Source organism: Ptychodera flava, chromosome 6 (genome assembly GCF_041260155.1).
Source record: "Ptychodera flava strain L36383 chromosome 6, AS_Pfla_20210202, whole genome shotgun sequence".
Lineage (NCBI taxonomy): Eukaryota > Metazoa > Hemichordata > Enteropneusta > Ptychoderidae > Ptychodera > Ptychodera flava.
Window position 1 is genome coordinate 41,263,006 of NC_091933.1, and position 27,821 is coordinate 41,290,826.

At 37.2% G+C, this 27,821-nt stretch overlaps 1 protein-coding gene across 2 annotated transcripts; it reads right to left on the reverse strand.

The window, feature by feature from the left end:
* Nucleotides 1-2,691: 2,691 nt before the first annotated feature.
* On the reverse strand, nt 2,692-22,639 carry LOC139135819 (uncharacterized). 2 transcript variants are annotated; one of them, XM_070703550.1, is made up of 12 exons: nt 22,500-22,639; nt 20,765-21,002; nt 14,714-14,913; nt 13,882-14,083; nt 13,479-13,625; nt 10,945-11,139; nt 9,620-9,757; nt 9,285-9,398; nt 8,493-8,588; nt 7,844-7,939; nt 7,367-7,468; nt 2,692-5,949 (listed from the first exon to the last, which is right to left on the reverse strand). In XM_070703550.1, the coding sequence occupies exons 2-12, from the start codon at nt 20,829-20,831 to the stop codon at nt 5,687-5,689; spliced, it is 1,620 nt and encodes a 539-aa protein (XP_070559651.1). In that variant the 5' UTR covers nt 20,832-21,002; nt 22,500-22,639; the 3' UTR covers nt 2,692-5,686. The 2 variants fall into 2 exon arrangements, with proteins under 2 accessions (XP_070559651.1, XP_070559650.1); XM_070703549.1 differs by lacking the exon at nt 22,500-22,639 and having other exon boundaries at nt 20,765-21,144.
* Nucleotides 22,640-27,821: the final 5,182 nt, after the last annotated feature.

Genomic DNA, 27,821 nt, shown 5'->3' on the forward strand with positions numbered 1-27,821 from the left:
TCAACGGTCACCCGTTTTGCAGCGCCTCACAAAAATCTGCCCTCCCCGCAAAACAATGGTACAGTCCAGGGCAGCTCCTTCGCATCCGCTCTCACGAGTCCCATTACTTGGCACTGACCACCTGATTTCGGGGTGCATCCAGCTGCCCTGTCAAGAGACATTGGCAAGCGAAGATGCTGCCTTACCAGATTCCAACCGATTTTAAGTATTTTTTTTTTAAATAAAATGAAGTGAACAAATTCTTTAAAATCTACAAATGCAAATTTATGTAAATTTAACCAAATTTGGCAGATGAAATTACGAATCAAATTATCACAATATTTAAACCTCAGTAAATATCGTATATTGCACGTTTCATACCTGAAACCTGGACTAGAAATAACAATTTCTGTCAGTGACTCCAATACGAATACGAATACGAATACGAAAACGAATACGAAAACGAATACGAAAATAACTTCAGCATCGTCTTTTATAGATACTTTATCTGACCCCAATACCTGTTGTTCGGAAGAGAACCCCCTAGGTAAATGGAAATACATGAATGTTTATATGCTGACGCAATTCAATGCAAATCGTAAGTGCGCAGGGGCTACAAAGGATACTCACAAAGTTCATCAAAGTAGAGTTAATGCTATTGTTCACAATGATGATGTCATCGTCGCTATATCGCTTTCGATTGTCAATCAAAACGTAGGACAAAATGATTCACGTCGTGTGCTAATTTTGAAAATGCGAAAGTATGCTAGTCTTTGGCGTTGATCACTAACAGAGTAATGAACATCGATAATTGTACATGTCAACAGCTCCTCTATGACCACAGTTTTACGTTTATTTCATGCCAACAAGACAAAACAACAGAAATGGGAATCTGAGCGTTAAGATTTCGTGTGTTTTTCAATGTCGGAAAACTCAACCTCAGGTACAAATTTCCTTGCAGAGTATGGATGACCAATTTACTCCACATGACAGTGAACTAACTAATCTCCACAAAGTTTCTACCGACATTGAATAACATATTGGGAGCTAAAACTGATTTCTCACCAACCTTTCAAATCTGAATCTCAAGGTAGCGAGCATTGCTCAGGTTAGAAACTCAAATACTTTCTTTAAGGACTGTCTTCGTGGGTAAGCAAAGCACTCTGCATGACAGTGAACTTACTCATCTATTCAAATGATCCATTCATATTGGAAAATCCAAAACTTGATCTGTAAGGAGGCTATATGTTGAGAAAAAGTCAATCATTTGCTTGAATATAAGCCAAATGTACAAAGCAAGTTTATTTATTTAAATTTCAAGAGAGAAAACCAGAAAAATTTGGCCACTTTTGGTCATTAGTGAGCTCCGGTGGTATTTTTTTGGTGGGCCTAAGAGCGTTCGCACATGGCTAGGTCCTTGACTCTGCTTCCATCCAGAGCGATAATTTTTTGTGACGCTAACTCGGATTGTCACATCTCTGGGGGCGTAAAACTCGTATCTTTCGTAACTTAATATTAAGTTAAACAAGAATGGTTTTATTAAGGAAACTCAAACTCATTTAGTACTTTCTTTACGGATTATCTTGATATTTGTTCACATCCATAGACTGGTGAATTGATTAAAAAGGATTGTTGAATGTCCATAGAGAAAGTAGACAGGGGTCACTCTTCCTGGGTAACCAATTCTTGATTCCTGGCTGTGAACAATCTCCACAAGGGTTCCACCGATACTGGAAAAAGTTTAGACATGGCATAAAAACAAAACTAAAGAACAAACAATTGTTATTGACTATTTGTGGACATGGCTTTACATAAAATTATTTATCTTGTCAATCTGTTGGGTTTTCTTATATAACCTAAGCATAACACGATTTGAACTAATGTGGGATAATTGGATTTTCATATTTTTCAAATTCTTCAAAGTGTTAGGTGACATATAGCTGAATGTTGCAATATCGCAAATTACTCATAATAACAAGTGTGTAATATAAAAAGAAAAGCAGATGAGAAAATATTTGTAGATTAAATCGACATTACTTCACCATCCAATTATCCCAAGATTTACAAATATTTTGAATTCAAACTGCACTCCAGAGGCAGGTAAACTTTAAGGTAGTATGCACTTCAATGAGTGACTTCAACTTTTGCTCAAGCTTTCCTCAAGGAATTTTTCAATCATACTCTGTCAAAATCCAAACTTAAAATCGGGGGTCATCATGCAAATGTTTACACACTCGAGAAAACCATGTATAGGGAATCTCCGTTGATTAAACTCTCCGATACTTTATACTTGAAAAGCAGGACTGGTATAGGGTACCTGCGATGTTTAAATACAACAGTACACTATACCTGGAATACATGTATAGGGTACCTCCATAGGTTACACACTACGGTATTCTATACCTGAAAACCACGTATATGGTACCACCCTTGTTTGAACACTATGGTTCTCTCTACCAGGAAAACATGTACAGGGTACCTCCATAGGTTACTCTCACATATTTAGCAGCAAAGGACCAAACTTTCTTTCTGAAACACATACAACTCTGGCAGTCCAAAAAACAAAAAAAAATGCCTATAGATTAAGCAATAAACAACGAAAAATGTGTTATTTATTATCCCAGTACCCATATTTCACTTTTTTACTTTGCACCATGTCATTGAGCAGTAACAACTTATAACACGTCCACATTTATGGGTTACGAGCAAAACTGTATTTGATATGATTTTATTCAATTTAGCTGGAAAGTGCAAGTGTAAGGCTGGTCAATGTGGTAAAAATTCATGATTGAATCGAAATAAAATTGAAACTTCGACACATTGTCATACATGTACTGCAATATCAAAGTTGACGATATCACAATGAGTCAAAAAACTGCACTCTAAACAAACAAACAAACAAACAAACAAACAAACAAAAAGACATTATCTTTTACTCATAAATTAGTAATAAATATCCTGCAAAATAAAAGATTTCAAAGACTCTCCTCTACTTTCAGTATGCCATCAAAACAGTATCTCCCGAGTACAAAACAACATGAATGATTTGTGTTGCAATTTCTTTAAGGCTAGTCTACTTTTTACGTTTTTACTGGATCAAAGCCTATTTTTCAATGTAAGGGTGTTTGTGTACAAACATCGATAAAATATTACAACAAACATACGGTGTCTGTATGTGACGTGACAGTGTCGTGGGTTGTAAATGAGAGTGGTTTTATAAATACATCAACGGCGGTATGAAAATCTTATTATTACAGTTAAATTAGACAAAATATTTATTTGTTTTTTATGTATTCTGTTTATTCGAAATGCACAGTATTCAAAATGTACACAAGTTTACAAACCGCAGTTCCTGTAGTAAACGTAACAGATGACACATATACATGCATGCATACATACATACATACATACATACATACATACATACAAAAAACTGACCCTCAAACACACTTTGTGAGGCTCAAATTGGCGGAATTATAAAAAGAGATTTGTAAGATGGTATATGAAACAAAAGGATTAATCATTCAATTGCTGTATAGATGGACATAACATTTGCAGGTTAAACTGTCTATGGTCAAAATCTTGCGTACAGTGTCGACCAATTTATCGTGAATGGTTAGGAACTTTAACGTAAACAACATCAGAAGTTTTGTCATTTACACGCATTGGCATGTCGTGTCGACCTACCAGTGTGTGTGTGTGAGTGTGTGTGTGTGTGGTGTGTGTGTGTGTGTGTGTGTGTGTGTGTGTGTGTGTGAAAGAGAGGAGAGAGAGAGAGAGAGAGAGAGAGAGAGAGAGAGAGAGAGAGAGAGAGAGAGAGAGAGCACGAAGGGATATACAATGTCATTTTGGTCTGTTACGTTCACATGCTTCAATATAGATATTTTTTTATATTTTGATAAGCTCAACTACCACATATCAACTCCTCATAAAGTACTTTTAAGTTCCACCTTTACTGCGTTCGTTCAATACATGATAATGTTAAAGTGTATAAAAATGAAATTCAATATTTATATCTCCTGCGTGGTGAATTTAACCCCTCTGTTTTATACACATGTGAGGATGTCTTTTCAACGATACTAATATTACTCTAAACATCATTTAAATTTCTTCCTACAGTTATGCGTGAAATTCCGCAGCAAATAGAAATGTACTGCAACCAGTTCAGGACACGACAAAATGTAAAGCTTGAAAAGTAGTACTCTAAAAGCCTCTGAAAGATGCGGAACGATAATGCGCCTACCATGGCGACAGTGATATTAAAATTAGCAATAAAATAATACATTATCATTTAATTGGTGCCTCATCGTTAATAAACCGACCTTATATCTAGTTAACTACGAAGTGTTGACATGTATCAATTTCTCAGCGTTTCTGTATTCAAACGTTGAAAATAGATGAAGAGATAACATCGAGATAAATTAAAACATAGAAATCCTATCACTATATACCTTGAACATTCCTACAACACGAGCATTTCTACGATCAGCGTAAGTGTCATACCTCTGACTGTACCAATAGCGAAATCCCGTATACAGAACTTCATCGAAATCTCTTGGTATACAATTAACCGTCTTGTGTGGCACAGGGTAAATCAGTATCAAAAGTTGTTCTTTATCGTTACAGTTTGCAAATTTGCATCAAGTTTGTTCCCTATAGCTATGGTATGTTGCAGATCTGTATCAAAAGTTGTTCAGTATAGCTTTAGTAATTTGCAACTTTAAAGCAATACTCACCGAGAAACAGAAACTCTGAAAATTTGGCGGGAAGTTTCTTTTAGGAGACTTTAAACCGTCCACTTTCGTCATTCAAAGTTTCAGATTCGAAAAACAAACCTCCTTAAATTTTCCAATGTCTGAAATTCAAAATGGCCTCCATATAAAAAAGTTAATTTGATTTTCACGGAGACGGTGAAAACTTCATGTACTACACCGGCTTAATAATGAGTCCATCATGTAACCAGCAGATCAGAAATGATGAAACAAATTTGGGTGTTAATATCTGACCCCTGAGCGGACTCTGCCAAAAGTCTTGGTTCAACTGGTGCGAAGGCTACAAAAGACAGTTAGCATACTTATTAACTTTTAACTGTCAAAGGTTCAGTGATTTAGCCTGGTATCGATGCAATTGCTAAGCCCCTGATGGAACGTGACCACCAATGGTTTGAGCAATTAACTGTTGATAAAATAGAAATATCTTTATTGACTCAGAAATCTCCCCTTAACGTCGACTTTAGGGATTTGTAAAAATGCTTTAGCAAGACATCACCCTATCCAAGGAATACATTCTGTTGTTATGTTGTGTGTGAAAGGTGGGCAGACAAGAGGCAGACATCAAAATTAATAAGAAATAGTTCCACTTGACCTCAAAATTGCAGTGCCAAGACATTACCCTGTGCAATGAATACATAGATGACTTATAAAAATGTTGGGCCGACAAAATAGAAAATGTTCCTAGTCAAGTTATGTCCGTGTTACGGCAAAGCATTGCTTCGTTACAAGTATTTTCCAATATTCTATTGCGCCTACACTATCATATATTATTTATCGCTTACAGGAGGCGCCAACTATCAATAAACTTCATCAATCTACATTTTCAGATACATCTAAATTGTTATTTTCAGCTGAAATTATACGGTATGTGCTGCCATTCAGCTCAAATCGACTGCAATGGTGACTAGAAACATCTCCTTCGGTAGGTTGCCTCTCTAAGCTACAGTTTCCTTCATCTGAACGACAGTGTCGTTGTTGGCGTTGGGGGCGCTCTTGTCACCGGCGTTACTTGGTACAGCTGAATAGGTCACCGGGGGCGACTTGGCGTCGCTATCTGATCGGCTTCGGCATCTTCGAGTCAGTAAATATATGCATATTATCAGGACAATGATAAACAGAACAACAGGAAGAACAATGTAGAATAACGCGGCGGTATCGAATTCTTGTTCCGAATGTGTTCCGTCGGAAGGAGGTATACCTGAAAGATATTAAAATGACTTTTTAAAATTTTGCCTTCTGTCGTTAAGTGAAGTATTGAAATAATGATTCGCTAGGCATGTTTAGGCAAACCAAAACTAAAGCTATATAAACGCCGAATATCAGTTTCCGTGGACTGCCTGGTTCATCGTCATCAAGCAGCTTGAAGGCTCATTCTTCGAACCTCAATGAAAAGAAGTATTCATAAGCTACGGAGTAAGGAGTTATCAATATGAATAAATAACGATCAATGAATAAACAAACCAGACAGATTTAATACTTTTACACACGATAATGAGCCTTAAGTTGCAAGATATAAATGAATCAACTCAAGTATTATGCCCTAGGTCTAAAAAAATCTTCGGAAAGAAATCCTTGTGGTCCGCTCTAGAATTTGCCATCTCTTTTTTCAGCAGAGTATTACGTGTTTTTAATAAATGCTAACCCTAAAACCAACCATAACCCGAAACCCTTTCAAGTTAGGATTTTTTATTTCTACTATGTATAGCCCTAGGTAAATTGATTTTAGGTAGGATGGTTACTATTGAAATCAAGTGCTACTGAGGTTCTGTGAGTGAAGATGTTTGCAAGTTTGCGGTGATCGAGTTGTTTTAAAGGTAGAGTTTGATAATATATTGTTTTCGTTCTGTCAAACTCATTACATTTCCTCCTCCTCCTCTTGTTCTTTTTTTCAAAATGAAATATTAAGCTTGCAAGCATTACGTTTTATTTACAATATGCGATGTTATGTTGATTAATTCAGTCCAGTCTAACAATCGGTAACCGATAATAGCATCGGTCATTACACACACACTGTTTGACGATTCCAACACTGAACATTATGACGTCATTTAAAAAAGAATTAGAAACTGTATTTTACAAACACTGAAATGGAAAGTGTACCATATGTTACACGCGAAAGAGGGTTAAACATATAACAATAAATTTGTCAGCATAGTTGAAGCCCCCCTCCCACCGACTCTAGAGAAAATGTTTGTGTTCTCAAAGCCAGCCATGTCCCAAGTAAAATGCAATTTGTTTGCAATATTTGCACTGAGTCGTTGAGACGCTATTGGTTGTTTTAAGTAAAATGCATTAGTTACAGGAAAATTCCATGGGACCGTCAGTATTGACAAAATGGGTAACTTGTGAAATACTGCCTATGAACCGCCTATGTATATTTACTATGCTTTCAAGTATGATTATTTGGTATGAATGCAAAGCTCATCAAAATATAACAGAGCTGAGTTGATATGGAAAATGCCGTCATATTAACGTCATTCTTCTAAATGCTGTCGAGAAAATGATGCAAAGGTGAACAGAAGCTTGAGGTTTTGAAAGCAATACGTCCGCCCAGGACTTATGGTGACAAAACTATTCAAAGAAAAGACAACGGGCATGACTGACTTATACCTCACCTGTCGTCATCGGAGATTGGCAGTGGTCACCTGTAAAGCCGTAATGACAAAGACAATGGGTGGAATTACAGACACCTCCATTCACACACTTAGGATCACACTCTGCGGACAGAAAGGGAAACAGTTGCTGTAAATACAATACATCAGTGTTTTTTCTTTCACTCATTCAAGTTTTATACAATAGATATCAAAGGTTTATGCTAATAGCAGCAACACATATGATAAATCTATGAATAATATTGTTTTTCTCATTTCATTCTCATGCTGCTGTTGCACACAATTTATATTATTGCAGATATATATATGTATATATATATATATATATATATTATATATATATATATATATATATATACACAAATATACATATATATATGCACATACACACACACACATACATACATTAATTTCGTCTTTCTATTCCTGTAAATTCAGACTTTAATTCAGACTTTAATCGTATGAGTTAAACGTCTTTACCGTATGAATGTTGACACAGGTCGCCGTGGTAGCCGACATCACACATACATTTTAGAGCCTTGCACGTCCCGCCGTTCAAACACTCCAAAGTACACTCTGTAACCATGGTAAAAGTAATAAAAATGAGGTCACCTAATCATGAATATATGCAAGACATATTTTAACTCTAAACTGCTGAGAATCATTCCATTAAAAAGATATTACAATTGTAGGCTCTCAGATCATCCAATATATGTGGCTGTTCAATGTCAATTATTTTGAGCGCCTAGTTTGATAACACAATTTCGATAAGATTCACTGCATTTAATTAATTTGCTTCGGGTAAAATGTATAAAGGAAGGGTGTGAAAATAGAAAAATGAATGAAACTTGATTGATATTTCCAAGGAAGTGCTTCATTCTGCAGCATTAGTCGATTCTTACGCATATGAATACAAATCGTTATATATGGTGACAATTGGTGACAATTTCTGAGGAATCATTCTATTGAAAGCACATTGATTTCCTGATTGAGTTACTTGGACCAGGTTTAGAGAAGTGGAATGATCAATTTCATTGACATTTGAGAATGAAATCAATTAAGGAGTTTAATGATGGGACTTGACGATCCATTTTGTGTTTCCAATCAAAGTAAATGTCCTAACTCTTACCGTGCTCGTATTGACACTGCTCGCCATAGTAACCCACGTCACACTGACATACATGCGCAGAGCATGAACCACCGTTCATACACTCGATTGGACACCCTGGAAACGAGAGAAAAATTAATGAGCATGTGCTGCAAAGTGAAATGATTCACGGAAGTTCATGATTATTGTCGAAACTGTGATCATGACGACATTGTCTTATTATTTGATTTCTACATTGTGACACTACGGGTGAACTCTTGCTTCGACTCAGGTTAAAGCTATGAATAGAGTTGGCTTGCGGTGAGTAATAGGAAATTATTTATTGAAAAAGTATAAATTTGCGCCGTACTTTTTATCAGTTAAAAAGTGAAAGGTAGCCTCCATATAAAACTATCGGCCCATGTGTTTAAATCAATATTCCTTCGATACTAATTTCCCAAATTGACATCTATTTTTGAGCAATTCGCAGACATGTTAATATTCACAGTAATTCGGAATTCTCCGTTTCCGTTTTCCAAGAACATGACTTAAATTAATCGAAGATGTATATTAAGATTTGCCCTGTTTGTGATGTTACATTTCTGCCATAATATATACCGATAGCTGTAATTTCAATTTTGAATTTTCAAACAACTAAGGGAATTGTGGTAAGATTGTTGTATGGAAGCTGTTTGATAGGACGAATAAGTATATTTGTTGAAATATTTTAATAGCAGGATCGTGAGATTTTGAAAACGCGCATTTTCGTAAAATTTGCTGTCCAACAGTTGTGTGATATGATAAGACAGACTTATACGTTGTATATGGCCAAACCTTCCATGCTGAATTCACATCTCTCTCCTTGGAAACCGTTCTCACACGAACAGAAGTCAAACTCAGGATGACAGACACCACCGTTACGACACTGGAAGACGCCATCACAGTCCTCTGGAAACAAAAGGCAATCGCCAATGGTAGTAAGCGTAAGACATCACTTCAGATACACGGCCAGAAAAAAGGCGATTACCATCTGACATTCCGCTACCGAATCACGCCTCATGAACACTTGAACTTGAACGTCATTGAAATACAAAATGCACGTTATGATCAACGTTTCTCGAAGAAGGAAAATCCTTTTGGTTTACCGAATCTTTCCCAGAATGCCATACCTTTTTGCAAACAACTGAGATCAGGACTCGATTCGTCAGAGTTATCGCCGCAGTGGTCGTATTCATCGCACAACGCCGACACGCCTATACACCGGTTGCCAATCGTGCACTTGTAGTAACCATCCGGGCAGATACGATCTGTAAGCATTAATGATGGGAAGGAATCGAGTATTGCTGTCGACATAATTATAGTTACCGCACCAAACACTTTGTAAATAGCTGTACACTACGTTTACAAACACTTCAAAAACGCTGGTTCAGGCATGAACGAAACAAAAACGCGAGATGTTCCACACTATTGAATAAACGCCACATTGCATAGCGACGGTTGCTGAGATAAATGCGGATACACGGTTTCCAGGTCACCAATTTTCAAGATGCAACAAATCGTCTTTTCTTTGTGTCTGCACAGTTACCTCCTGTTCAAATTCAACAATAAATTTAAGAGTTGTATGTATATATGTAAGGCCATTCTCGAAATGAATTTTATCTGTACTATCATTTGAAATTTTCTAAAAGTCACTTGATACGGCTGCAGACGTCACCCTATTCTGGAGTTTTCATGGATTTCAGAATGAAGTTGTACACTGACGCGGAAGAGGCGATGTGAAAGTAAGCATCCATTCGAACACACATATTTCTGTTGCATTCGCTAAAACCTGTCGTATGTTTCTTTAACCAGCTAAGCTTACCACCTGCCGGAATCACCCGACTTAACTCTCGTCTCCTTTGCCCAAATACACACTTTAGCTGCAGTCGAAATGCAATAATCCCAGTTGTTGATTTGGATGAATACATGAGCGCCTCTATTTGTTGTGCTGCTTCTTTTCTATTATAACTGACTGTGCACAAGAGTTCATAACGTCTAAATTTCTTAAAAACGCTGTACATGAGTGATTTTCCTTTGCGCTAAAAACCATTTTTGCATTACCGATTTTGCTATTCAAATTTATCCATATACTGAACGACGTGTAAACACCTATGTACATGTCCCTCTATGCGTGACACAATTTTGAACGAATCAGCTATAAGAAGGAGTGTTCCTAAATTAAAGGGGCAGTCGATAATCCCTTGTTCTCGCACTAGTGGTTGTATGATTTTATCCTTTGTTCTCCTTTGAAAGTTAAGCACTTGTTCTCAGTTTGCCTAGAGATGAAGTTCATAAAAAACCTGTCTAAGCGAACTCACATCAAAGTACATGTAATAGACATTTACGTTGTTGATTACACTTCAGATTAGCTTCTACTTTCGTTCAAGGTACCAATGCCAGTATTACGGGAGACGGAAATGACATTTTGGTCACTTCCGGTGACCTTTGAACTTACTCGTTACTGGTACAAATGACACGTACGATCCAGGCAAGAATGGTTGGAAGGCAAGCAGGTCTACATTGAATCGGATGTACAAAGCATTCGAGTCAGAATATACATTTGTAACGTCCGTAGCATCTGACCATTGGGCGATTAAAGGTGATTCTGATGTCTTGCCATCACGCACCTCTATCGTAAATGTATCGATATCTGAAACAAGAATAACGAAAAGTTTTAAAAATATTGATAATTTCATAAAAACACAGATCAAACCGACATTACTCACTTTTCAATATTTGTCTATACATATTTACTCAGCAGGATTGCTTTGTACGTGCATAAGAAAATAAGGCCATGATTTCCCAAATTTCCAACTGTTGTTGTAGCGAACATGTTAAGGTTCCAAGACAAGAAATTGACCTTTTTAAGGTAACAATTCTCTAGTGGTTAATAAAAGTCACATGATAGTTATGTGAATAATGGTGACTCTGTGGTTACCAAAATGTTCCCCTATATCTAGGTTTTCAGAAAATGTATAATTTACGGCTTATTAACTACCAGAGAATTGTTAGATTAAAAAGGTCAATTTCTTGTCTTGGAACCTGAAATTGACATCCTGGAATCAACAAGTATGACTTATGGCCTATTTGGCCAATAACCGTGACGCAAACCAGAATCGCATAACTATATGAAATTAAGAATTTCATTAAATATGGATAGATGTCTGGACTTTGCCTGCGATTTCCCATCGGAGAAACTTAATCTATCGATGTTTACCAACACCAAATTGGATGACAAGCCGTTCGTGAAAGGTCCTAACGATTAATATTGGAAAAGTGTTATCAAAAATACGGGGACAATAGCTGTAACATAGATAACACGATTGGAACTAATTAGGGAGAATTGGATCTTTATATTTTTAATATATTTATTTCACTACGTATGTGACGGCTGTGATGTTGACTCAATCAATTAATCCGCTGATACGGACAGCGGATTAGCAAGTTGGCAATGCTTTCGGAGCAATTACAGTGGTGTATACACAAGTTGGAGAAGAGATAAGGACTTGTCGGTAAATAAAGCAGTCAGGCGGTGTGGAGTCAAAATCTTTATTTGAAATACCACAGTCAAAATTAATAAAATTACTTGTAGTAATAAAGAAAGCAGTCAGACGGTTAAGAGTTGACCTCTTTATATGAAATATCACTGTCAAAATTAATAAAATCAAGTAAAGGAAACCGTTGCACAAAAACCTATCGCTCCCCACCCTTCCCCCACCCCAGGGGACTGATTTCTGTGCCCTGTGAATAAACGTGAACTTGTACATCTCGCGTGATCGCGGGTCACCATATCTGCGTTCTCCCAGCACGCTGAGCACGCCAGACGTCAACAAACGAGCTCAGAAGGGCAACACGTTTGAACAAAAATTAGCAGTTTTATGTGGCTATAACATCACTAATCATGTTTATTTCTTCGTAAAACAACATTTTGCAACAAACATGAGTCTCCAACATGGAATTTTCCGAGGTAAAAAATCGTCAAAAGTTACAAATAATAGCCCTTTAAAGAGAAAAGCAGATGAGCTTATATTTGTAGATTAAACCGACATTAGTTCACTTTGCAATTATCCCAAATTAGTTCCAATCGTGTTTAGATGATAATTCATTACTTTAGCACTATAGAACACCTGTATATTATTATTCTTCCACCGGAACTTGAAATACAAACTAACATATCTAACGCAAATGTGAACAGTGTTGCAATTTTATTGATGGCATGTGAATTGCAGTCCGGACTGAAATACAGACTCACACTGAGATTAAACATCACGCACAGTCTGTGTTCAAGTTAACAAGTAGAACACTGGGCATTTCGACATAGTTTTAGAGTAAAACAAGAAACTATTTTGGTCAAAATAACTTTTTTTTGGGCAAAAATTCACCCAATTTTAAGTAATGTGTAAACCTACGATCAAAATATTGGTTGGGTTCACCTTACACGTCAGAAGTTACAGCTGAGAAGTGATTCAGGGTGAATATAACCAAAACAAACTGTGTTAGATTTGTGAAGTAAATCTGCTGAAAATAAAAGATAAAACTTCCACTTTTCTAATTTCAACAAATCTTAAAGATCTAACTGTACTTTTGCGACGCACCTGGTTCAAGTTTAACAAATATGATACCATGTAAGCCCTGCAAAGATTAGCATTGTTATGAAGTTCAACGTCAAAGATTCATGGCAGATGTTTATCAAAAATTGTTTCAATTTGAAGGATCATTTCCCGTGTATATTTACTTTACCTGGTCAATATTGTTAATATTTCACTGCTTTTCAATATTATAAACCCAATATCTAACTAAGAGTTAACAGTGAATAACTGTAAATTACTATTTCATTCCCAAAGGGCAAGGAAGTATATCCATATAATTTCTTTACTATTAATTGCTCTAAATGTCTCTAATTTAAACACCACGGTCTATTTGTCGTCACTAATGGGATACGTTTTATGGAACTCGGATGGCAAATTGATGAAAATTCCGGGAACTCACCATCGGGGAATTGATCGAAGGAGTAAGCGATCCGGTGGCCTGGAGTGGTCTCCACAACCCGTGTCACGGTGTAGGTGAGGCTAGGATCAGTCATATAGAATGAGAGGTCGCCAGGTTGATAGGGCCTAACATACCGAGAAACCAGTCCTGAAAACGATGCATTTATAAACAAACAGCGTCAAAGTTACGGTTGCTGCACCTCTTCTCGTTGTATGGTACTGTTATCACTTGTTGTAACTCAGTGTGTTTATTTTCCAGTTATCTCTGACACAAAATTCAAAACAGTATTAAACCGAGTCACTGCTTAGCTGATTTGTCCTCGTTGATCGTCTGTATGTCTGTGAAGACGGCTAAATTTCGCATGCACACCCCCTTTAGGCTAAACCAACGCTTCGTAACTTACCTGACGAGGTCTGACCCTTCAACTGTGTCTGGTCACTTGACATCATGGAGTACTTGGCCTTGAACCCAGATATGCCGAACAGGTTGACACTAGTGACCTCATAGATGAGGATTATAGTGTCGCCGATCGAGGCAAAGTAGGTGAGAGTCGAGGCACAGGACTGAGCCACATTGTCACTTCTGAGATTTCCATCGGCGTAAACCTTTAAAGCAGTTTTCATTAAAGTAGCTTTCGTTGATAAAATGTTTAAATGTTTTCGTAAACTTCTTGATGCGTCTCGTTAGGAGGTTTGATTTCCATATCTTTAATACGTACCAATAATTATCATAAAATAGAACACAGCCCGTCTGTGACCACAGAATGCAAAAAAAGGTTTTTTAAATAAAACTTTGACGTATTTAGCAATTCTGTTCTTCAAGTATATTTTCACAAATCATGAAATACTTAAAAAAATCTCAAACGGTCAATCCATCAATTGAGTCTTTGATGTTATTTGGCCATGCACTGTCTCTCAAGTTGGAAGTAACGTGATCAAATCTTGTAATTGTGTGAAAACCACCACAGTCTACCACAAAACGGAAAACAAGATTGTTTATATACACTTGACATTTAGACAATACTGTCAAAGAAATCAAATTCAACATTGACGTTGAGGATTTCAAAAACCCAAAGCACAAAGTAGAACACACTGTATGCTACTTCATTCTTGGTACACATCAAAAACTTAAGGGCAGTCTCTCAATGGTCTTTCTTTCTCAGCACCAACGCTAGACTTACAATCCCCACCCTCAAGAGCTCAAGAACGGTCTCTCCTTAGACCCTCTGAACTTACCAGAAGTCTTTCCCGGCATTTGTACTCTGAACTGTTATACTGCTCGTGAGACAGAAAATCTGTGAATTCCATTAAGACACCTCCCCCAAGGTTCATGATCATGTACGTGCAGTTATACGGTCCATCTGGGAAAGCCTCTGGAAAGTTTGGTGACGTGATGTATCCATCATTTCCACCATGGATGTGAATCATTTCACATTCTGAAGAAACGACAAGGTGTAAGTTATTTATTTGTAAATGAGCAGTTGCACTCATCAGACTAAACATACCATGTAATAGTTTTCTGAAAATCGTCTCTACAGAGATGATATCAGACAAATATTAGATAATATTATTATACAATGATATTAGACAAATTATCAGAAAAAGTTATCTTATTTGTCTGTCGCATTGCAAACCTATTTGTTTGCTTGAGCATTTTTTATTGGAAGTTTTGAAGCCATACTGAATTAGACCCGTGACCACTGAATTAAGCCACATTTCTACGCTAGCTAATGTTATACTACTACGTAATTCTGATTTTGCTCAACAGGTGTCATTTCTCAGGTGTTCTGACTTCGGATAACCTTTCCCGTGCCCTATGACCTGCACAGTACACGTTTATCTCTTTTGTAAGGAATATGACGATAAACCTGTCTGAGCCAGACCGATTTTTATCAAATTTATAGGTACTTAGCAAATATGGTGAAGCAAATCATGAATGACAGTGTGTGAGTTGAGTAGCTGTGCGAAGCTTTGGAACTAGAACTGTTCTATTTCTAAATCCACTGCAGAACGCTCGGCGTGTCCGTTACGAGAATCAGTCCTATGCACACTTCTGTAGCTTTAGATGTAAAGCTATTCGATAGTGAAGTAGGACTGGTATATTAATGTTGGCAGAATCCAACATCTTATCGCCATTTATCTCAAAAGCATGCACTTTGCACAAATGCTACAATTTTATGTAAATACTGAGGCGAAATGATCGCCGTCTTTATTGCTCAGTCCATTTTACATTTTATAGTTTGACCAAAAAATGGACTTCAAACATTATAAACATCCTAAACTATGGTTGTGATATTTCCATACTCAATCATTTCTTCTCACATTTTCCATAATCAATACAGTATGATCAGCAAGGGGCTGATAGAGAAAGCTGCAAACGTCCACTACTTAGAAAAAGCTGCTCTGAAAATGTTCATTTCCGATTGAAATTCTCTTCGTGACGCAAGCGAGTCTTTCGTCATGATCCAGTTTGCAGTAATAGTGATGAACTTGACCATAGACCCTAAAAAAGGATGACTTGACCAACATGCCATAGTCAAGCGCGTCTGTATACACACAGGGTCACTCCAGAGACACAAATAGTGAACGATCACATCCAGACGTCTCCACGCGGTATGTTGAGATCGATGTGATTCCCTACTTTTAGCTCTGGTGAATTTACATCGTCAGAGAGAAAATTTGTTCTGTTCGAGAGAGTCGCCATGAAATACTGTATTCAAATATTTTAATGGGTTATTTGCGGTTTCAAAGCGAGTAGCCTAGGGTATTTACACCCTACTACCATCAACGGGTCGCATGCAAGGCGAACGGAGTGCTCGGCGAACGGAGCGCTCCTCGATATTTGGTTTAAACTCACTAATCCAGTTGTCACCTTTTTCTGATTGTCTCCAGATATTTTAACGTACACGCTGTGTGTGGGTAGTCACCGAATATCCATAAGTTTCTCATATGTGATGGATGTACATGTAGGTCTCAAATACAAACAGTTTTTTCCCACGTGGCCAGTTTGTGAGTCATGCTCACAAAGCAGGTTATTCATATATTGCTGGCACCCCCTCCTTTGTCCGGTAAACGATCGGAGCAATATATTTTATACATTAAAATTCATGCATTACGCATTGAGGATCATAAACACGTGGCATAATGAACATACAGTGACAATATTGGATCCAATTGTGGTTTTATTGAGTGTAGATGTAATGTTATACATTACGCATGCCCCTGAATGTCAGCTAGTGATATAACTACTGTATACGAACCATAGATATGTCTAAAAACCAGACAAGAAGAAGACATACAGCGATAACACCGAATATTTACGGGGAGGTATAAGTATGTCTTCTTAATGTGGAGTACATGTTGAAATTATATGTTAAAATATAATATATCTATAGAGGGAGATACATTTGAAAAAGACAATAATAACGTAAAACAAAACTTATATTACAATTTTTTATGCTCCTAAAATATATTTTCATTTCCAATTTAGAAACGGTGACAAAGGTATAATTCTACAAGCCTTTATCAGCCATCGATACCAGCTAAGAATTACCTTACGTTAAATCAATTTAATTTTAATGAAATACCATATCGATCCATTGTATATGTATGTATGACCCCATAATCTAATGCATTTACAGTGTACTTTGTAAATTCATATATTTCAAATGTGATAGTGACATGTTATTTCAATGGACATACTTAAAAATTTCTCGCAGAATTTTTGTCCATATTCTGAATAATAAAATAGGCATATTCCTGCGCGAATTTAAACGTTTTGTTTTGTTGTACGAGTGCGTTTTAAATTTCAAAACTTGGGCTCGGTGGCTCATATCAATTTGACACAGATAGTTGTGAATGAGCAGCGTTCTACTGAAGAATCACCTGTCTGGAATGGTGGCTTCTGATTTGCTTTCCCTTAGTGGTTACATGTTTGAACTACAGCAGGCCAAAACTTATCGATTGGTATATTTTAGATCTGGCTACATAACTATCTATATTATCTCTATGAAAGCCAGTACTTGGACTAGTTTTCTGATTCAAATGGCCATTCACACTGTGATATATATAATTTTAATCCCCAATGCTTGCCTGTATAATCTTGATGACTGTAAAGATAAACTCTGTCTGTAATCACAGCGATCGACCAAACGATCGCCATTTCAGTCATGGTTTCAGTTCCTTACTGATAATTTGTTAATAGACAGTTGATCCCTTCCCGCATGCCCACTTCTCCTCCAGTTGAACCATCTAGAGCATACGTGGTCGGTGGCCAAAACACTTTACACAGATAAGACGCCACAATCTTGAAAGATCGCTTTGAAGCACAGCTAAATATGATGTAGTTTTAAACAAGTTATTGTTGAGTACCAATTATCCGGTTGAGCAAAACTATGTACGGCATGAATAAAAATTCTGAGTAAAAATTGCGTCAAGCAGTAATGGTTTACTCAGTAGATCGATTTACAGATTTCTTTTTTATGTTGTTATATTGCACATTGCATATATATTGTATTTTCGGGGCTGGACGAGGCTAGCAATAAAACTACAAGGTTTCGTTGAGTTCGGTACTCGGTCACTTTTGTCTTATTGTAAAGTCATCTACGGCAACTATGGAGCACTGTCTTTGCGGCTCTTTGTGAGGGACGAACCTCACGCTTGAGAAAATTAAAACGCATAGGCGCACTCTGCATAAAACATGCATGAAGCTGTGTGAGAACAAATATACAACGACAATTAGCCTTCTGAAATAATAGCCCGTTTAACTGAATGCATAAATCTCAAGATTTCCTAGAAGACTTAATAAACAGTTTATTTGGTCAAGCTTTGAGACTAATCTACATTTAGGTTTGCAAAACTTAAAGCGCTGAAGCGACACGCAACAACCACTTGTGGAATGCGCCGTTGATTTCGGTCACATGATGATTGACACCGGTACTTTCAAGAGCAGTTTCCTTCAGACATGCTGAACCAAATCGCTGAATAATTGATAATTTCAATTTTTTGATGGTAGCCCGTTCAAGGTTCAGAATTTTGTGGATCTCCTTGCACCATAGATATATGAGAGAGAGAGAGAGAGAGAGAGAGAGAGAGAGAGAGAGAGAGAGAGAGAGAGAGAGAGAGAGAGAGAGAGAGAGAGAGAGAGAGAGAGAGAGAGACAGACAGAGACAGAGAGACAGAGAGACAAAGAGACAAAGAGAGAGAGAGAGATCAGTGCTTATGCGTGTTCATCGTAGTCCATAACTTTTACTACTTCTTTTAGTTCCACATACTTAACTCCACACTTTGTAGTATCAGGATGACTTGTCCAAACAATTTTGTGATTTTCTTTGTGATATATGTCAAAAAAAGTTATATCTTATTGTGCGTACGAAATAAAAAGGCTTAACACGGAAAAACGAAAGAAAATGGCTTAAAACGGAAGAGGTGCATGATGACTACAGCACACTCATGTTGGCACGTTTACCGGTAGATTTCACCACTACTTTGTGTCGCAGAAATTCAATGATTGTCCCGCCCATGCAGTGTAAGTTCTAAATTGGCAGACGGCCAAAGTATCGTACTTAGTAAGCGTAAAGGGGTAGATATCCTTTGCAGATCACGACTTATTCAGTGCCTTTTGAGAAATGTTCAAAAAAGGGAAAGAAAGGTTTCATTCAGCGAACCTCATTTTTACGATGTTTTTGATGTTAGAATCTGCGTAAAGGTTATCTTGTCATAAAGAATATAGGTTATCCTGGGCTAAACATTGTCGACATACACTTCATATGCCTTGTAAAAGAGAATGGTCTACTATTTTAACTCATTTGCATATGTAAATACAGTGACCTCACACCGCGGTTCAACGTCTTATTTCGCCAGGCAAGTCTTCATACATAATCGAACGAGTGCTTGTACCTGTCAATTGTTAAAGGCTGTTCACTGTTTTCGTGGCGATGTTGGCATTCAGGATATCTGAACATCATTGGACGGTTTTATAGTTATTGTTTCTAAGATCCCATGGGACTGAAAATTGTTAAAGCGAGCAGCTTTTTACGCATTGAACTTTTGGTAGTGTGGTAGTGGGAAAGGTATTCTCTTTGTTTCAAAGACTTCCAGTCTTGCGATGCAGAAAATGACATTAACATTTTCAACGTGGTTATCACAAATGAGTTATTTGATGTTTGCTCTTTAATTCAGTTACGTGTCAAACACTTACGTAAGACTTATAGCAATGTATTTCGGTGAGCCAAATGTATATAAATATAAACACACAAGAATATCCTTAAAAATTAACGCTTGATAATTTTTATGTAAATTGTTTCCGTGTTACAAGACATTGACAGCTCGGTGTCATCCGCCCATTCTTTAAAACAGATGCATTCATCATGTGATAACGTCCATATGTGAGAGTCACTATACCTCAGTCAATGACGTCCTACAGAATGTGTATCAAACTCAGTCAATGACAACCAACAGAATGTGTATCATTGGCATGGCCTGTAAACTGAACGGTGCTATCTGGAAGGAGTGTCTGCCTGAAGCGTGACTGGATAACTTACATAGTATTTACAATGTAATGTTTACTATTTGAGAACTTGAAAGTGGCATTCAATCAACTACATTCACAAGTATAAGCAACTGTCGTCTCGATCACGAAATGATAACAAAGGTCTTCAAAATTTTACAAAATGCGGGTTTTAATGTTTAATTCGGGTTTTTAAATGGAGATATTCTCAGCAAGCCTATTCAATCGCATATATGAAACTGCTAAAATAGCTCACAGAAAAGAGATGCCGGTAGCGATGTACCGCTGTCAGTCGATTACGTCGATCAACTGTACATAAATTACATCCGCTGTGATGTGAATTATTAAAATCGGAAGGCGATCAGCTGACATTTTTTCAACTGGCTTGAACAGTTTGGAGCAGCTAGACACATTTATTGGTAGCGCTACTTGAGAAGCGAACAATGCCACCATTGTACGTCGCTTGATAACTGTCCTTAAGTAGCGTATATACGTCATTTTTCACTGCACGGGAGCCAACTTTTCAATCAATTAGTGGTCGAATTCGAAAAGCATTAGATTTCCAGGTGCATTCTCTGTCGTTCTATACATTGCGGTCTCTACATATTTATTCTATGGAATCCAGACTTGCAAGGCCACGGGGAACTAAGTAGCGTAGTAAGAGACGGGAGCTAAGTCCTTCAAAGGTTGTGACAACATACATACAATATGGCAGAATGTAAATACTACAAAAAGTTTGGCCAGCCATCAGCTGAGTCATTCATTGGAATCACACTTACCGTAACTGTATACACAATTGCTGAACACCATCAACAAAAACGCCGACTTAAATAACAGTGAGATCATCTTGGCTTGTTCAGGAACGGTGCGTGAATTTTTAAGCAGCTGAACGATGATAACGGTACACGTGCACTGAAGTCTCAACAGTCTCAACGACCCGGTCCTTTTGCAGACACGATTATGAAAGAAGCTGGGTAGTAATTTGTTTATGTAGGCTCCATACACCCGTAGTAGTCACTAGACCAGATAAAAAATATTAACGCTATTAGCATATCTTCATACCAGGTCAGGCGTGTCAACCTATAATGCAAATAAGATCTCCCTAACGAACCCAAGCGATACCACACGTTTGTGGCTAAAGGTAAAATGGCCCTGAGCTGACCGCGCTTTTGTTATCATAGGCTTTGTATCAGTGGACTGTAAAGCTAGCTGCGAGTCATTCTATGACCACCTATCAAGCCATAACACGCCAGCGGCGATTGGCAATTCGTAACGGGAACTCTCACGGTTGTCAGTCAAAATGACGTCACCCGAGCAGACAAGTTTAAAATGAAATGTTAGACGTATTAATCGATTTTAAATTTTCCATATTTTAATATCCATGGAAACAGTTGTATGCTGAAAATCCATGCAAATGTTTACGCGATCGACATCTGAAAATGTATAATGAGTTCTATTACAAACTACGTCATATTCCTTGAAAAACGATGAAAGCCATAAAGTTAATAAATCTTCAACAGTAACCTGTGATGTATTTTACATTCTGTATTTACTGTGTCTGTACTCTTTTTTCAGGAAGAGGATAAGATATCTGCAGTTTTGTAGACCAAAAATTAAAAAAAAAATATTAAAAGTTACGGCATATATGGTCCATCAAACCACAACAGACGAGGGAGATGAGAATTAGACTGATCAGGCGTTATTTTGAATGTTCAAAACACAAGGAGAGCTATGATCCGGCGTTGAAATAGAATTGGTGACTAATGATCAGAACGTGAAAATAGATTTCGTCGTCGTATCGTCCTTGTTATTAAAGAGGCTAATTTACTTAATATAAAAGTACCACTAACGTGCTCGTAGCCCCGTAACCAAAGTATGAGTATACGAATCAATACAAAAGTATCTGAAGGTGAGCTATGATAACAGAAACATTTTAATTTCAAGACTTTGAAAATATGACGAGCCTCTCTGGCCGACCATGACTAGGCATTAATGCCCTATAGGCGGTTTTACGTAAGGACATTACGTCATTTCCGCCACCTTATGGAAATATTATAATTTAAAGGACATAATTTTCATACGGTGAAGCAAAGGTGGTTTCGAGGAAAGAAGTGCTGTGAAATGGAAATTTACACAAATTTTGTAATTTTTGGGAGTAATTGAATGATAAATACACTGTAAATATTATTTGACTGCTGTGCACTTTTTTGTTCAGAAAGATAGCGTGCTAGACTCTTCATTGTTATGTACAAAATATTCATTTCCAGCTTAACAAATGCCCAAAGTGGGCGATAGTGTTGTGTACAGTGGTTAGTAGGCAGGTCTGTGTCTTTCTGTAAAGCATACTCGTTTGCAATATCCGCTTTTGGCACAATGCCAATTATATCGTAATACATCCATATGAGATTATAATTCTGAATAAACAAAGTACAAAACGAGGATAAATGGAAAAAAGCAAACAAACCCACAAAACAAAACAAATAAACAAAAAAGACCAAACAACTCAAAACATACCGTATATAGTGACTTCAATCGATGGCGATTTCTTTCCTTGCGACTTCAGTCAAGATATCATTAAATCATCCCAAAGTTTCAAGCAATTATACGTAAGTTCTTTTTGTAATGAGCCAAGTCCTACTCTAATCAGATTTGTGATATCACCGTGTGAAACTTTATGAGGAGAAACATGCAGGCAGACACATATTGTACCTGGTTCGGCGTGGAGATATATTCACAACAACACTTCTATTATTAGAATAGCACAATTATACGACAAAGGAAGGACAAAATTCACTGTGTGTTATCCAGACGCATCCGCCATAAAAATAATTCAGTACAAAACATTTAGAGGCAAATAATTCCTGGTAGCGAAATTCGAAACATCTGGTCTCGCTTAAGCATGTGCTCTCTGTGAAATATAGAAACCGTATGCGAGGGCGGGATGCGTTCAGATAGACAATGTCAGGAATTCGTGTATTCACCTACCTTGGATATAGTCAATATGCTTAAGAAACAGCAACAAGTCTCTTCACCCTGTGCCGTGTAATCATCTCCCCTTTCATAAAAAACAGAAAGAACAGGAAATTATAGCATGACATTCTACGTTGTCATGGATATTGTGACATATTGCATGAATCGATAAATAAGAAACCATACATGTAGAGTCTGTGCTCGCGTAAACCGACTCTCTCTCTCTCTCTCTCTCTCTCTCTCTCTCTCTCTCTCTCTCTCTCTCTCTCTCTCTCTCTCTCTCTCTGAGTCAGGTTAACGATGAATAAGAGAAGCATATGTCTCAAAAAAGCCAAAACAGCAACACAACAACAACAACAAAATATTTGTGTCTCTCTACAATTTTCACTGTTTTATTTTTCATCACAGCTCACCGCGTACTGGTGCTTCCTCAAAACTCATGGTGATTTCGAAAACTAATGCTTTTCCTGGTTGAAAACATTAAATGCCCTATCCTAAAATTTCATATCCAGATTTTAATAACTACACAGCATATTGCCATCGACTCTCTGACTTCATGACGCGCGACACGCTATAAATAGGGACGAGCCTTTTGATTGTGTGAGGGGGCTATTGTCAAAGTGCCGCATCATGCCAATCACTTTATGGAATTAAACAGATAAATATTGGACTCAGAAATCGAGTATTCCTTGAACAATATTTCAATTTCCCTTCTTTTTAGAACGAAATCGCATGTATTTGTGGTCGGACAAGTATTTGATATTCTCATTATGTCCATTCACGAATGGTGTACCTGTTACCAACACGTTTCTGGAGGCTAAAGGTGCTCTCTCTCATATCAGGAAGGTTTGACATATTACATAAGACTTCTTTCACAGCAGCTCCCACGATGTGAATGTGTGAGTCATAATTTTTAAATAACCATAACTCACCATTTGTGTCAACATATCGCACGTCTGCACAGAAAATAATATGCAAAAGTTAATGTATACGTGAATTTTCTAACCTTGATTTTATATCTTATTTTGTGTTAAAGACACCTGTTTTATTAGCCGCAGTGTAACATGGAAAATTTCCATTACCTCATTCGGTTTTGAATTTTTGACAGAATACCATAGTTAATGCGATATTGGAGCGAGAGAGAGAGAGAGAGAGAGAGAGAGAGAGAGAGAGAGAGAGAGAGAGAGAGAGAGAGAGAGAGAGAGAGAGAGAGAGAGAGAGAGAGAGATTACAGAAACAGAGCTATAACCCTCGATTAATCAAATGTAAGTTTTTGGTAATAGAAATTCATGGCATTAGCCTAGCGATGCCAGTAGTATAGCGACGAACGTCAAACATATTGTTTGAAGTCTTAGAGATACAAACAGATAATGACGGCACATGATGTATGTTATGGATCCCGCAAAAGCGAAGTACTGCTCTGAACAGCTAGACAGTAATATTACTTTGCCTTGCTAGTTCTAATTAATCGATTAAACTTATAATATCAGCAACAATCATTGCATAAAGTAGCAAAATAAAACAAACGTATTTCATCTACCGTTTTGGTTGTACATAAATAGATTTCCGCCCATACAGGGCTTCACGTCTATGTGTCCACGTGAGCAAAGAAAGCGAAATATTAACAGAGCAACTATGCGATACCTTTAGGGCCTGGAAGATTGATTCTGTGACAGAAGATTTCCCTCTAACCAAAGTCGCAACAGAATATCTTTTATTCCTATACGACGACGGAAATATGCAAGAGGATACCTTTTGTGAACAACCTTTTAATTTATTCTTCATCACGAGTTGTTATAGTGAGTATATATTATTATTATCACATACATACACATACACACATATTTGTTTTCTTGGAAATATTTTTTTTTTCAAAATGATCACAACGTCTGCAAAACACAATGAAATTTGTTCATATATAACTTACACCAGCTGGGTGTCAAATAATTTTGCGATCGAAAAACTTGAAGGACAGATTATAGGTGTTCACAATTACTAATATTTATCAGTTCATTGTCACAAGTCAATCAACTGGGAAACTCTGACTCATTATCCATGTAAATATGTAAATACAAATTGAACAACTGCGCAGTTCTAATTTCGCAATCGACATGGGTATTGTAAGTAGGACACATTTATATAGCATGCGTAAGCTTACACTTGGATACTGCCAAGGTCGTCATCACATTGAAGGCCCTTCGACATGCAATCTTTTGACAAAAGAAGCTAACGCTTAATTGCATAATAGAGACACTTTGCACATTTTCCTCTTTCAATCTTTATCACATTTCTTTCATCTGTGCCCTCCCCCTTCCATATAAACAGGTCCACAACTACTATGCATGACATATTTTGGCTAAACTATGGTGGTGAAAGGTTTAGATTTATATAAATATATTCGGCAAGTTGATAAGTTTGATTCTCCTTATGTCAGCAGCCAGTGATTTCCAAGTAAATTTTCCCAAATTTAAAGCGTCCAACCTAATTCATAATTTCGATAATACCTGAATTATAATGAAAATGTAAAAACAAACTAATTTTTAAGGTAAAATTATTTAAATAAATAAATTAAATTGCAAATTATTTGTTCACCTCTAAACTCGAAGACCCATTCAGACAACTCCCCTTTATGATAAATCTCAACCGACAACTCCCCTTTATGATAAATCTCAACCGACAACTCCCCTTTATAATAAATCTCAACGGAAGATTGGTAGACTGAAAGATTCAGCCGACTGCGGGCGCTCTGACGCTGGGAGACCGGACTGACTGGGCCTCAACTCTGACCCTATACACTTATGTAGCGTAGTGCAGAGTCCGGAGAGCGCCGGAGTGTCCGCTCACGGATGAATCTTTCAGTCTAAAGGCAAGTGAAAAAACAGAATAAAGCTGTGGGATGAACAGTCGTACCGAAAACTGTATGTTAGAAAAGGGAAATTGAAATTTCATGCCTCATGAGGTACGGGTGATCCTATACCACTTACTGAATGATACCACAACAGAACTTACAAATTTCGTAAAAGTGTCAGTGGAGTCGTGTTTACTCCCAGCCAGGGGGCAGTAGACACGTCAGAAAGCCATACACGGAACTAAATGTTTGCTGACGCGTCTGTAAATTCCAATTTTATGCAGGGTTCAAGTTACTTCTTATCGGCTTCTATCACGAGGAAACTGAAAATTGCGTGAATCGTCATTTGCTAAACCGTTAGAGCAATATGTTTTTTTAATCTCACCCGTTATTTCATTTGCCGTGAGACTCGACGAAAACTAAATGGGCGAAACCGCATTAAGATGTTCTTTTCGCGGAGTGTCACGTTATTTTCGATCTCACGTAACACCTTTCATGCACTTTCGTTTCAAAGAAAGTAAAAAACTTTTATTCTACTTTCTATATTAGAAATAACTTTCTACTTTGCCCGCCAACAAGGAAGAAGCATTAATGCTTCTTCATTTTATTCAGACAGATACAGTGTGCACAAGACAAATTCATTCCCACCTTTCTATATTTTCTCTTTTGGTATATCAGCCCCGGTATTTGGTATTTGTACTTCAAAGTCACCTACTAACATCAGAGACGGCTTGCTGACTATAGTGGCTCGAGAATATTACTTGTATTCACTTCGAAACACTCGTCTACAAAAATTATAATTTACTTACTCATCCATACCGGTTATATTTTTGGCACTGAAAATGCTGTATATTGTTGGAGGTTTCTTTCTCCAATCACAAAATCAAAAGTAGTAGTCGTGACAGGAATAAGATGAGTCTAATAAAATATTGTCCATCCCATTAATGCGATTAAGTACAGCTGAGGATGTGTTTTCACGCAATTACAAAGAAAACGTGGTTTTGACACGTTTTCCGCACGCACATGGAGTTGTCATCGCGGTAGCATTTAAAAAATAAATTCAAAACAGCAAGATTTGAGAATTTGAATATTCATGATGCCATCCACTGTATAACAAAAATACGTTACAAAAGTTGTAAAGATATAAGTGAAAATGAGTTGAACTTAACTTACGAATGTTTACCATACAATGATAATATTTAACAAGCATAGCTTTTATTTTCAAATAAATTGCATCAGTTATATATCAATAAATAGCCTTTTTTAGACACGACTGTGAATTTTGATTTTGTTGGAAAACAGATCACTAACATGTACATCTGTTTAACACATGAAGACCTGAACATTTTTACATTTCAAAACATCTGCATCGAGAATTATTTAGAAAAACAGAACGAGGTCTATATAAACTCATAGAAATATTTATATGAAGGGTATTGGCATTTGCTTGGCGCTTACGTCGACTTCGTAATGTTGTCAGTGCAAAGGGCATTTAAAAACAAGCTGGTGTTGTCGATGTGTTTGAAATAACTAACTGGTTTAGGTCCTTGACTTAGGAGACAGTGGTAAGCTCTATAGCTCTGGGCTCCTCATACACTTACGTGTAAGTGTATGAGGAGAGTGTACGTTAGCGGACAGTTGAATTGGGCCAAGTAATGATAGTGTCTTTGTAGCGTTTCTTATGACATCTACGTTACGTTTAAAACATTAACAACAACACAACAGTTATGCTCGTTGAATTTTATTGGTCAACAACAAAACAACAACAACAACACGACTAATAAACATAAACAACAATACAAACAACAACAACAACAACAACAACCAGATGTCTGGGTACCCTGTGCTGAGATACTGAAAGGTAGATCGAAGTAGTCTGGTACCCTGCTCCATTTCTACCGCTGGCAGCGCTGCTCACGAAAATATAAGGTCCCTATCAGTGTCCCTATAGGTGAGCGCAGCCAGCGGTAGAAATGGGGCAGGGGATCAGATTAAGATCGAAGTCAACTAGATAACAC